At 42.7% G+C, this 13,113-nt stretch overlaps 1 protein-coding gene across 1 annotated transcript in view; it reads left to right on the top strand.

Moving 5' to 3' along the window:
- DOPEY2 (dopey family member 2) overlaps positions 1–13,113 on the top strand; it is a 170,156-nt gene that overhangs the window by 92,927 nt on the left and 64,116 nt on the right. The window contains exons 10-14 of the mRNA XM_006862564.1: positions 390–509; positions 2,393–2,495; positions 3,601–3,792; positions 6,487–7,171; positions 9,397–9,668. Of these exons, the coding sequence (XP_006862626.1) occupies positions 390–509; positions 2,393–2,495; positions 3,601–3,792; positions 6,487–7,171; positions 9,397–9,668 (1,372 nt within the window). The remainder of the gene's footprint in view (positions 1–389; positions 510–2,392; positions 2,496–3,600; positions 3,793–6,486; positions 7,172–9,396; positions 9,669–13,113) is intronic.

A 13,113-nucleotide genomic window follows, 5' to 3' on the forward strand; every position in this document is an offset into this window, starting at 1 on the left:
GACTGGTTGGTTTGAACCAATGACCTTGCAGTTCAAACTGATGTGGTGATCAGTGCTTAGCCTATAATACCACACCAGGACTAGTAGAGGACCAAATTACCTACTGTTGGAATAAAACTGGTTTTCTAAACCAAATTCTTTTTATAATAATTCTAAAGCTTATTTCTAAGAGAATGCATTAATATAAAGAATTATTTGGATGGCATTATGCAAACCCTTCCCTGTTTAAAAATAGTTCTCTTTTTGTCTTTGTCAGGGTTTGTCAGCCTCTCCAGGAATGTGTTAAAAATGATTTTAAAATTTATAATTTAAAAATTTTATAATTGTTCAGACACAGTCTTCTCATATTGCGGGTTTTTTCTTGGATTTATTTGTTTCTTCTTTTATAGTTCAATAAAAGAAAACAGAAATGCCTCTGAGATTGTTAAGACAGTGAATTTGCTGATCAATTCCCTGAGCACAGACTTTCTCTGGGATTATATGATGAGGTGCTTTGAGGATTGCTTTAGGTAAGTATTCAGTTCTGTTTTATGGAATATTTAGGAAGGATGAGAGGGGTTAAAGACAGTGCCCTAACTTCCTAATGCGACTGCAACAGAAATACAAGTTATTTGGTGTCAAGTCAGTTTTGACTCATAGCGACCCTGTATAGGGATTCCAAGGAGCAACTGGTGGATGTGAACTGCCAACCTTGCAGTTCACACCAACCTTGCAATCCAGTGCTTATCCTACCACACCACACTAGAACTCCAGAAATACAAGTGGTGGCTTTAAAAACAATTTATTTTTTCACAGTTAGAAAAATACCACCAGTTGCCATCAAGTTGATCCTGACCCTGTATGCAGATATGTGCCGAGTAGAGCTGCTCCAGAGGGTTTTCAGGGCTGTGACCTTTCACAAGCAGATGGCCAGGCCTTTCTTCTGAGACGCCTCTGGGTGGATTCGAACCACCAGCTATTCATTCGCAGGTTCAAATCCATCTAGTGACACTTCAAAAGAAAGGGTTAGCAGTTTACTTCCCAGAGTCAGCCATTAAGAACCCTGTGGCACACAGTTCTACTCTGATAAACACAGAAACACGGGGTCACCATGAGTTGGAATAGACTCAGTGGCAGCTAGTTAACTTTTATTTATTTACTTATTTTTAATTTACAGTGAAGAAAATTAAACCAGATTGAGTTGTATCACATTCGCTAGATTAATACAGAGGTACTCTGGAGAACCAGTATAGGCTTATTAATTTACCTATGATATTAACTTTATCTATATAGCTAATGGAAGGAGCTCTGGTAGCGTAGTGGTTATGAATCCGACTGCGAACCTTAAGGTCAGCAGTTTGAAACTACCAGCTGTTCCATGGGAGAAAGATGAGGCTTTCTGCTCCCATAAAGATTTACAGCCTCAGAAACCCTGTACAGGGTCGCTATGAGTCGGAAACAACTCCACAGCACATAACAACAACATATATAATGGAGTCCTGGTGTGGCGCTGTAGGATAAGCACTGAGCCTCAGGGTAGGTTTGAACTGCAGGGTTGGCAGTTCAAATCCACCAGCCGCTCCTTGGAAAACCCTATAGAGGGTCGCATGTGTCAGAACCTACTAAAAGGCACCAAACACCAATTTATCTAGTTGTTATTTTAAAAGAAGTGTTGATTTTCCAAGATAAACAGCTAACAATAGAGTGATCAGTGGAGTTACAAGTCTCTGTGGAAGCTCAAGAATTCTACCAAGTCAAATTGTTGATGAACACATGGGGGTAACGTTACCTGGAGGAGTTGCCTGGTGTTACTCCTATGCCATGTTGTGAAGCTGTGAGGCCTGCTATGTTCTGCAGCCCAGACTGGTTCACTTGGAGCATACCTTTGATTTGGGGTTGGGACATTAGCCATGTCCACCAGGCATGGAATCCCGCATGCACAACTCTCAGCTGAATTCATGACGTTCAAGTCAGAGAGGACCCTTTCTGTAGACAAGCAGATTCAATTATGTAACCTCTCTCTATTACATAAGGAACTCTGGTAGCGTAGTGGATACGAATCGGGCTGCAAACCTCAAGGTCAGCAGTTCAAAACTACCAGCCGCTCCGCAGGAGAAAGATGAGGCTTTCTGCTCCCGTAAAGATTTACAGCCTCGGAAACTCTGTACAGGGTCGCTATGAGTCGGAACCGACTCCACGGCACTCAACAACAACAACAACAACAACTCTATTACATAATTTTAGTCACCCAAGCTTTGTTACTGGAACCACAGAGTTGCATTATATTTAAGCATGTTATAATATGTTACAATAACAAAGTTGCAATAAATACCTTTGCTAGAAATTATGACAAATGGTTGACATTGTTGTAGGAGCAAGAATTCGTTTGTTTTTCTCCTCCTGTCTGATGTAGGCCAGCGAAGCAAGGTAACTCGGTCTGGAAAAGCTTCAGCTCTCCCCCCACGGTCTCAGAGCTCTGCACCCTGCTTGTCTTCCTGCTGGATGTTATTCCCTTGGTAAGGCAGCTTTGCCGTGAAAAACCAATCTGGTGCATGCTGTGATTGTGTCTTTTTTTATTTTTGGAGGACACAATTTAATTCATAACATTATGTTAAAATGACAATATTTTGGATATATTGGGTTAAATAAAGTACATTATTAAATTTAATATTACCTGTTTCATAGGGTTGTTATGATGACTAAATGAGTTCACATATGGAGGGCACTTGGTACATGGTCTAGCACATAGTAACTTGTCAGTCTTATTCAATATTAAGTTCCTGAGGATGGAGATCTGGTCTTAGAAACCCTGGCTTTCTTCTGTGATTGTGTCTTTTTAATGTTGTAAAGGAGTTCTGGTGTGGCGCTCTAGGATAAGCATTGGACTGCTAACTGTAAGGTTGATGGTTCAATCCTATCAGCTGCTCCTTGGAAACCCTATACAGAGTCACTATAAGTCAGAAGTTACTCGATGGCACTTAAAAAGTATAAACTTAAGTTTACTGAGAAGTTGATATTAGCTGCCGTTGAGTTGATTCCAGCTCGTGTTGACTCCATGTTTACAGAGTAGAACGGTAATCCTAACTGACATGGATCACCAGGCTCAAACCGCCACCTTTAGGTGACCAGTTGAGAAGAATCCATTTGCACCACCTGTGCAGCACTATTTTAGTGTTTGTCTCAGTATGAGAGACATAACTGGGTGCAATTTACTTTTATGTCTTATTTAAAAGGGATTACAACTTTGCAGCTAGTTATAAGTTGGTGGAGCTGAAGTTACTTAAACTAGATGATAAACTAGATATCAGTTACCTAGGGCTGAGGGTAAATATATTTTCTGGTGAAAATTATGGTTGTTTCATTTACTTTAAGGAAACAAATTTCCTTAAGCTAGACATATGTGGTAATTCTATTCTTTTATATTAGAAGAGGGTATTGGATGAGGGGGAGGAATGCCCATTAATATTTTGGGATTCAAAGGAGACATGAATATATATTCCTATTTGAGAACTGGCATAAAACATGCAGCCGAAGTTAAATTTCCCTAAGATGCTGTTTTGAATTGCACTTTTTCCCTCTGATTCTAAACTGAAAGCGTGTTTTGGTTTGTTTTTCCCACAGGAGCTTTACTCAGAGGTGCAAACCCAGTATCTCCCGCAGGTACTCAACTGCATGCTGCAGCCCCTGGCTGAGAACTTGGAGTCTCTGAGTTTATCCGAGCTCACACAGGCCTTAAAGACATGCTTCAAAGTACTCAACAAGGTCCAGATGCCACCTTCCTACCTGGACACAGAGCCAGCAAGCGAGAGCTCGGTGTGTGCACTGGGAGGCTGACGTGGTTTTCCATGTTAGAAAGTCATTAGAGTAGAGAGAATAGGAATGTACAGTAATACCTGAAGTACATTTCCAAAGCCCTTAAATGCTATAAAAGATCTTAGTGTAAAAAGTTACCCCCTTCTCTTCACCAGCTCCCGCCAAGCTACTTCCCTCCCAGAGATTGCAATAGCAGATAAGGATTAGATATGATTAGCCTGCCAAGACCTTTCCCTCTGTGTCTTGGTATACATGTGATTTTGGTTCTTTAAGATATGATTGAATATGACATTCAAGAAAAGACAAAATTGAAGAGACTGTGGAATTATCAGTGGTTTGAGGGATTCGGTAGATGGGAGAGGGATAACAACTGCAGCTCTGGGCAGTTTGGGGGCACTGAAACTGTTCTCTACAGGGTACTGTCATGGTGGGTACACAGCACAACACCATGTGTTTGTCTAAGCCCATGGAATTGTTGTTAACTGCTGTCAAGTCCATTTCGACTTAGTGACTCTGTATGGGGTTTTCAAGGAGCACCTGGTGGGTTTGAACCACCCACTTTGCAGTTAGCAGTCAGTGTTGACCCTACAGCACCACACCACAACACAGAAAGTGAACCTTAATGTCAACTATGGACTTTTGTTAATGTCTCAGTATTGGTTCATCAGTTACAACCAGTGAACCACAGGGATCTGAGATGTTAAAAAATTCTTTATTGTGAATTCAGTGAAGGTTTGCAGACAAGATCATCAGTTTTATCTTCAACAAATCATACACTTGGTTTCACCTCAACGATTGCAATCCCTTCCACCAAACAACAGTTACCCAACTTCGTCCCTGTGGTTCCTATTTCCATTCCACCCAGCTTCCCATCCCTTTTCAACTTTGTCCTTAAGTTCCCCTTTTGATTTTGAATGATTGTTCATGGTGAGCATCCCTTACTAGTGTGTTGACCCTCCTATGTACCTATCCCACCACTCGTCTGTCAGTTTGTTGTACTGTGGTAGCTTATGTGTTGTTGTGATTCTGGAAACTATGCCACAGATGTTTTGAATACCAAAAGGCTCACCCATGGTGGACAGGTTTCAGATGAGCTCCTAGACAAAGACAGACTAGGAAGAATCAACTTACAGAAAAGACAAATATGTCATTTTTCAACATAATCTCTTTGCTTTTCAATATACTTTGTCCATCTGTCAACAAGTTTTCATATTCCCTTATTAAAAAAATGTTTTAGGCTGAGCTTTGAGCCATGAATGCACTGCTGTTTTCACTTCTTCATCAGAGATGGATCTTCATCCTCAAAGGCTGCTCTCAGGAGACCAAACAGGTGAAAGTCAGATGAAGCAAGATCAGGAGTATAGAGAGGATGCTCTAACACCTCAAAACACAGTTTTTGCAGAGGTCCAACAGTGTGGGCAGAGGTGTGAGGACATGCGTTGTCATGCAAGATCACAAGGCCCTTGGATAGCAGTCCTGTGCGTTTAATCTGAGGTTTAGGCTTCAGTTCTTCAGTGAGCAGCTCATTTGTAATGATCATTGTTGATTGCTGAACCTTTTACCTAATAGTGTTCCAATACTGGCCCTCAAGAATCCTAGAAAACTTAAGCATCAGTTTCCCAGTTTATGGTTGACATTTTTTGTTGTTGTTGTTTTATTGTGTATGGTTGACTTTTGAACTGTTTCATAGTCAGTAATTGAGGATGTTTCTAATCCATACTCTGCCATTTATTCTCTGCCTCATAGTGATGAATCCATGTCTCATCACCAGTAATGACTTTTTTAAAGAAAATTTTAACTTCCTTAAAATAGCGTTCCTAATTTTGTTTGCAGATGTCCAAATGCTTCTGTTTATGCTTTTGCTTCTGTGAGTTGCTTTGGTACCCATCTTGCATAAACTTTTCGAAACCCAAGTCTGTCGTGGATTATTTCATAGGCAAAGCCATGGCTAATTTGCAAATGATGTGCCACATAATCCACTCATATATTTGACAGAATCATTTCACATGCATGCTCAATGTTGTCACCACCCATGGATGTGGATGGGAGTTTTAATATAACCAGGGTCCTCACGCTTGTATATCTTTTAAAGTTTATATATTATATGTATATAATATATGGAGTCCTGGCATGGCATTGTAGGATAAGCACTGGACCGCAAGATTGCTTTGAACTGCAAGGTTGTTATGAGTCGGCACTGACTCAACAGCACTTAACAACAGCAGCAATATAATATAAACTTTTGAAATATATTTATATATGTATGTATATATGTTTTATAATATGTAATTTTTAAAAATAGCTTCTTCTAGCTCTCTCCTCTTGTCTTATTTCTTTATGCCTTTAATTTACCCTCAGCAAGTGTCGTAATTCATATATATTTTTTTATTTATTTATTTATTTTTAATTTAAATAACTGTTTTGAATCCTGAAGGCCTAAATAAATAATACAAAGTGACCCTGGAAACCAGATTCCTCAAAAAGCACCTTGGTTCAGCATCCTACTCTGGGTCTTCCACTCCTCGAATCCCCACTTATTTGTGTGGTTCCTAAACTTTTTCACACAGGGATGACCTTGGGGTAAAGTTACAACTTTTTAAAATGGAAAGAATGCATGCACGTTTGCACAACCTAACAGATACTAGAGCCCCTTGGCCTTCAGAGATGTACAGTGAACACTTTCCTTTCTTACAGAGTCCAGTGAAAGTCGACAACAGGGAAATCCTTATAGAAACAAAGGCTGTGATTCCAGGTGATGAAGACACCCCGTTTCCTCCGCTGAAATCGGAAGACAGTGGGATCGGGCTGAGTGCGTCATCACCGGAGCTCTGTGAGCACCTGAGGACCCCTAGGGTCTCCCCAGGAAGAGATGATGTTTGGAAGAAAGGTGGAAACATGCAGCAGACCTTGCATTACATCCAAGAGCTCATCACAAACTTTGCCAACAAGCACATTTTTGGGGTCCCACTAACAGCCTCTGGGGAAGAAGACAAGTCCGAAGAGCCTGCAGGCAACAGGGACAAGAGCAGGACCCGGAACGCCATTGCTGAGGATGCTGGCAGGAAGAACTCGTGGGATGCCAAGTCCATCACTGTGCCCCAGTTCAAGCAGATGCTTTCAGACTTGTTCACGGTCCGAGGGTCTCCGTTTAAGATGAAAAGTTCAACTTCCCCATCATCTTTGCCCAGTAGCCCTTTCAAGAAAAAGGAAGGAGAATGGGATGTTACCCAGGTGGTCATTGACCTGGGGGGCTCACGGGAAGACTGCAGGGAGGCCTTCGCTGCTGCCTGCCACCTGCTGCTGGACTGCGCCACCTTCCCTGTCTACCTGTCTGAGGAGGAGATGGAGCTGCTCTGCCAGACGCTCTTCCAGCCTCCTGGTGAGAGGGTGGCCCTGCGTCAAGTCCATTTGGGGGATAATATCACTACTTGTTTGCTGCCTTAGAGTCAGCCCCAACTCATGGCGACCCCATGTACAACATATTAAACACATCAGACCATGTGACCCATAAGTTTTAACCATTGGCTGATTTTCAGAAGCAGAGCACCAGGTCTTTCTATTTAATATTCCTTACATGCGTGATATTTACAGACCAGCTACAGTTACATTTCCCAACAAGAGACTTTTTGCCACATTCATATCCCTCCCTATTTTATAATTAGTTGTGTAGGGTTTTCACTCATGTCTTATTGGATTGCCAGTTGTTAAGGGCTGGGATGGTAGTTTTACATCTTTGGTGACTGGCACAGCCCATCATAATACCCGGAATGTGAAAGGTGCATAACAATAGTTAATAAATAGTATTGCATGAAAACTGTGGCTAAAGGTTTGTATAAACCAGTGACCACTTCAGAGAAAAAAAGGGAGAAAGGGAAAGAGGAAAACAGGAATGACTGATTTGATTGGTGGTAACTTTGGGCACAGTTCCACTCTTGTAGTCATTTCTGTAAATTTCATGTGGAATTTGGCTCTTAGTTCTCATCAGCTGTAAACGACAGTGTTTGCAAGAACATGTGGAGCTGATACATTCAGAGCATTTTTAGCCTCTTTTAAAGCTAACCAAGGAGTCCTGCTGTGGCGCTGTGGGTTAATGCACCAGATTGCAAAGCTGTTTGAACTGCAAGGTTGGTGATTCAAGCTCACCAGCTGCTCCTTGGAAACCCTGTACAGGGTCGCTATTGGTCGGAACCAACTCTATGGCACATAACAACAACAACAAAGCTAACCTGGTGTGGCGCTGTGGGTTAATGCGCTGGACTGTAAGGTTAGTTTGAACCGCAGACAGCAACATAGCACTCTCTACTCAGCTGAGCCTTGCAGAACTCAGATCCCATACTTCCAGTTATGGGACTTATTAAGGAAGTTAACTGGTTACAGTGTAGGATTAGACATGCTCAGGCTACAGTTCTTTCAGTCAGGCCCACCCCCCAGCCCCCCTCTCTCATAAATGCTCACAGGGCACACAATTCAAGTGTCAGCTCTAGCTCTGTGGACCAGCAAACCCAGCTCCCCCATCTAAGTGCCTGGAGGCACTCGACTCTAAGCAAGCCTCCTGCCCTCTACTTTTATTTGCTCCATGGGCTGACAGGTCTGCTGCTCTGTGCTCTGGTTCTTGGTTCTGCTGCTGCTGTTCTTCTGCCACCCCACCAGTATCACAGAGTCTGTCTCTAGATTGAGGAGGTTCAATGCACAGGGATCTTGGGGTCCAAAGTACGTGTTCTACTTCTGGCTCTTTTTTGATGGTAGTATGTTTCTCCTCTCCTGCTTCTGAGATGGTTCATATTAAGCCCACATTAGAATACCAAGTTTTTACAATCCCAATGCACTGTTAGCAAACACAACTGAATGATATCATCCTGTCAGCCTCTTTCCTCCACCTTCTCTTACCCAGACCCATCAGAGAAAAGTGGAAAATACAAAGACTGCGGGTAGAAGAGCCGTATGAAATAACTCACTGCTCTGCAGGATGGCCCGGGACTGGGCAGTTCTTCATACCATTGTACACAGGATCACCATAGGACAGGGGCCAACTCAGTGACAACTAACAAAACAGCAAGGCTAATGGCATGTCCCCTATAGTTAGGAAAAAAAAAAAAAAAAAATTGAACTCTTATCCCCCAAAGATGTGAATTTTAACGTATGTTAATATTAAATGATTAAAGCAAACATGGTGGTTGGTGGTTATGTGCCGTGGAGTCAGTTCTAATTCATAGTGACCCTGTACAGTGTTTCCAAGGCTGTAAATCTTTACAGGAGCAGACAGCCTCATCTTTCTCCCATGGAACAGCTGGTAGTTTCAAACTGCTGACCTTGCAGCTTGCAGCCCGATTCGTAACCACTATGCTACCAGAGCTCCTTAAAGCAAACATAGTAAACAAAAATATTTAAAATAATTTAAAGGCTCTTAGACTGAGGTTTGGAATTCAGAATATGGTGGCTTTTTATCCTCTGTCTTAGCAGTACCACCACCAGGAGTGAGCTCACTACTGGTAGCGACCTTGGGCTCAGGGGTGACCACTGATGCTGAAAGACGGAGCACAGGGGATTGCTCACACGTGGTCCAGTTTGTCTCATGTGTTATTCCTCTGGCTGGTTTCCTTCCAGGAGAATGTGACTCCAGTTTTCCATCTTGGCTGAGATCCCTTATGACCATTGGCTGCTGCGTGACCGACTGTTACCTACAAAATGTGGCCATCTCCACACTGCTGGAGGTGATCAACCATTCGCAGTCCCTAGCGCTCGTCATTCAGGACAAGATGAAGCGCTATAACAGCTCTGGACACAACCCATTTTTTGGCAAGCTGCAGATGGTCACAGTTCCTCCGATCGCTCCTGGGATATTGAAAGTCATCTCAGAGAAAACAGATTTCTACCAGGTATTTCCCCAGGTCTTCCTTCCCCAGACCAGTTATTGTCTCCCTGAGGTGGCAGCTGCTGACAGTGATAAGTAATATTGAGATTTGTTCAGAGGAAGACCTGGAGATGCAGTGGGTTAAGCATTGGGCTGATAATCACAAGGGCAGCAGTTTAAGCTCAATAGTGGCTCTGCCCAAGAAAAATGAGAGAAAAGGTTTACAGCCCTGGAAACCCAATGGAGCAGGTCTGCTCTGTCCCACAGGGTTGCTGTGAGTCGGAATCAATTCACCAGTGGCAATCAGAACCCTGTGTCCCAGGCTTTTGCATGGCAGTGAGCACTCAATATATAATTGTGATGTGTTTTAGACTGACCAGACTTCACATGTGAGGATTTAAAATTTTTCAAAAATAGATGGTAAAAAGAGTGTGTGCCCTTGTTTGTAAGATTAAAGGTTCTGAGGTGAATTAGCCTCAGCAAAGAAGCAAAAGGAGAACTCAGTGCTTGTCAAGCTTGAGAACTCATGTTTGAGAACGGCTGTTGGTAAGCTGTCATTCCTTAGGAAGAAAGTTTGCAAATAGTTCTAAGTTATACATTGTAAATTTCATTTGATTGCAAGAAGCTGAAAGCTAGTCCAGCTAGCTCATAAAAAGATTGAAGTTCAAGATGAAGTTGGAGAAAAACTAAATCAAATCCATTGCTGTCAAATTGGTCCCTGACTCATGACAACCCCATGTGTGCAGAGTAGAACTGCTCCATAGGGTTTTCTTGGCTGTGATCTTTATGGAAGCAGATTGCCAGGCCTTTCTTCCACAGCACTTCCAGGTGGACAGTGCCCATGCAAATCAAAGGACAGGAGTGGAATACAGCTGACTATCCCAGCATCCACACTGGGAACATGTTAGACCCTGGTGCTGCCCTCTCTGCCTGAACTTAACTTACACAACATATCTGTGTACTACCAACTACGGTTCACATTGTACTACCAACTTTGGGTTGCCACCTTGGTCGTAAGTCTGCCTTATGACTCTTCTGCCTCTTTGTTAATAATTCTGAACTAATGAGTCTAGGCTATTAAACAGCTTGTGGCTGAGGCACTCTCTGGTCAGGTGTCTTCTGCTTGTCCAGTCTGCTGTAACATAGATGGGTTCCAAGGGGACAGGAGATCATGTGGTATAGAGAGGGACATGCCCATCAACGGAGGCTGGATGGAATGAATTTCCACTGCAGGGGGTAAGGTGACAGACACCCTGAGACACCAAGGAGTTTCTGTGTGTGCATGTGTGTGTGTGTGAATGTGATATTGCTGTGGTTTGCTTGTCTGTTTGTTGAGTGACTTGACTAGGTGATTTTAGTGCAGTGTGTTTCCCAGAAGCCACTGGCACTCCTGGGAGAGTGTAGCCTTAGATGTGCGGTGCACCCTGGGCTGACGGTGGTTTTAAACAAGGCTCTCTGTCTCTTTCCTGATAGTGATTCTCTGTTGTGTTCAACAGTGTTGTTGTTGTTGTTTTAAGGTTTTTATTGTGGATTGAGTGAAAGTTTACAGGGCAAATCATCAGATCATACACCGTGTTTCATTACAATGATTATAATCCCTTCCATGTACCATCAGTTAACAGTATTTCTCTATATTCACTCTAGCTTTTTTTCAACAGTGTTTTGAGGTGAATCATTCCACACTAGTCCAGGTTGCACAGTGGGTTAAGCACTGGGCTGTATAGCCATTAAGTCAGTGGTTCAACCTATAAGCCACTCTGCTCCCCAGGAGAAAGATGAGGCTATCTGCTCCCATAAAGACTTACAGTCTCAGAAACCCTAAGTAAGAAGCTGTTCTGTTCCATCCTGTAGGGTCGCTTTGAGTTAGAATCGACTTGATGGCAATCGGCAGTGGGCTTTGCAATGGTAGTATTTGAGGCTAATCTTTGAGAGTTGTTCTGGCCCAGAAGAACTCTCCTTAGTTGTCTCTTTCCCTACTTCTCCCTGGTAAACTTAATAGTCTAAAGGTTAGCTTGTTGCTTCCAAGGAGCTTCCAGCTTCCTCTTGCTGGCTTACCACCTACATCTCCCGTGTTTGCCCCTGTGCTCTTAGATTTGAACTTCTCATTCTCTGTTCCAAAGAAAGTCATTTCCCCCAGGGAGAGCTACAGAACTCTCTGTTTTATGGCCTGGGCCTCTGCTCTGGAGCTGGGGATGGTGGTCCATTTTTCTTAGAGTGACACCTTTCAGGCTGCTAGGCAGCCCTGAGTATTTTGGTATAGAGCCTCTGCCCAAGAGTAGGGTCTGGGTGGAAGGTGGACGTCTTCTTGATCACACTTTCCAAGAATTGAACTTCTAAACACAGAGCAGGGAGAGCAGAGGGAATGAGATATGCTGGTGCCCGCCCTCTTGGGGAGATACAGAAGCCAGGGGAAGAGGGAACCCTATCTTGGTCACACCCACCTAGAGTTTCTGTCAAGCTGAGTTGGGGGTGGTGAAGGAAACATAATAGTTCATGGGCCAAGTGCTGCAGACTCTCCCTGTTCTTACCAAGATAGAGACAGTTGTCTTTAATCAATGTTTCTTCATCTGCTGTGTGTTTGGAGTATGGTTCCAACTCATAGCGACCCTGTATAGGGTTTCCGAGAGTGGCTGGTGGGTTTGAACTCCAGTGCTTATACACAGCACCACACCAGGGCTCAGTCTAGGTCTAGGACTTTGTTTAGTGTTAAGGTTATGGTTAGGACTAGGATTAGTGTTGGAATCCTGGTGTGGCACTGGACTGCGAGGTTGAATTTGTGGTTCAAACTCACCAGCTGTTCCTCAGAAACCCTTTATAGGTTCGCTATGAGTCAGAACCAACTAGACAGCAGTTAACAACAACAACAGGGTTAGTGTTAGGGGTAGGAGTTGAGCTAGGGCTGGGAGTAAGGCTTGGTCTAGTTTTAGGGTCACAGCTAAGTTTGTTTGTTTGTTTTTCTTGAAATCTACCTGATTTCCTCTTCATCTGGAAGTTTTATAACTACATTATTTCCTCTTTTTACTTTACAAGGGTATTTTTTTTTATTGCAAACTGGTATCTCTTTTTCCATATTTTCAGTATTGAAAACTTCTGTATCAGGTTTCAGTGCTGGGTGATATTGTCATGTGTGTGTTTGTCTCAGGTTGTTGTCTGCTGTTGCTGGTTCTCGGTCCAATGAATTCTCTTTAGTATTTTTTGTAAGCTTGGCCTGGTCATTACAAATTATTTTAATTTCTGTTTACCTGGAAATGGCCTCATTTCACTGTCGTATTTGATAGACAATTGTGCTGGGTATAAGATTCTTGATTTGAGGTTTAAGGTGCACCTGACCCAAGCCATGTTATTTTCATTTATCTCATATGCATGTGAAAGTTGGACAGTGAATAAGATCGTAGAAGAATCCATGCATTTGCATTATGTTTTATACATTCAAATTTCTTCTTGCCTACATGGTTTCTGCTGAGAAATCA

This window comes from Chrysochloris asiatica, unplaced genomic scaffold (assembly GCF_000296735.1).
Source record: "Chrysochloris asiatica unplaced genomic scaffold, ChrAsi1.0 scaffold00049, whole genome shotgun sequence".
Taxonomy (NCBI): domain Eukaryota; kingdom Metazoa; phylum Chordata; class Mammalia; order Afrosoricida; family Chrysochloridae; genus Chrysochloris; species Chrysochloris asiatica.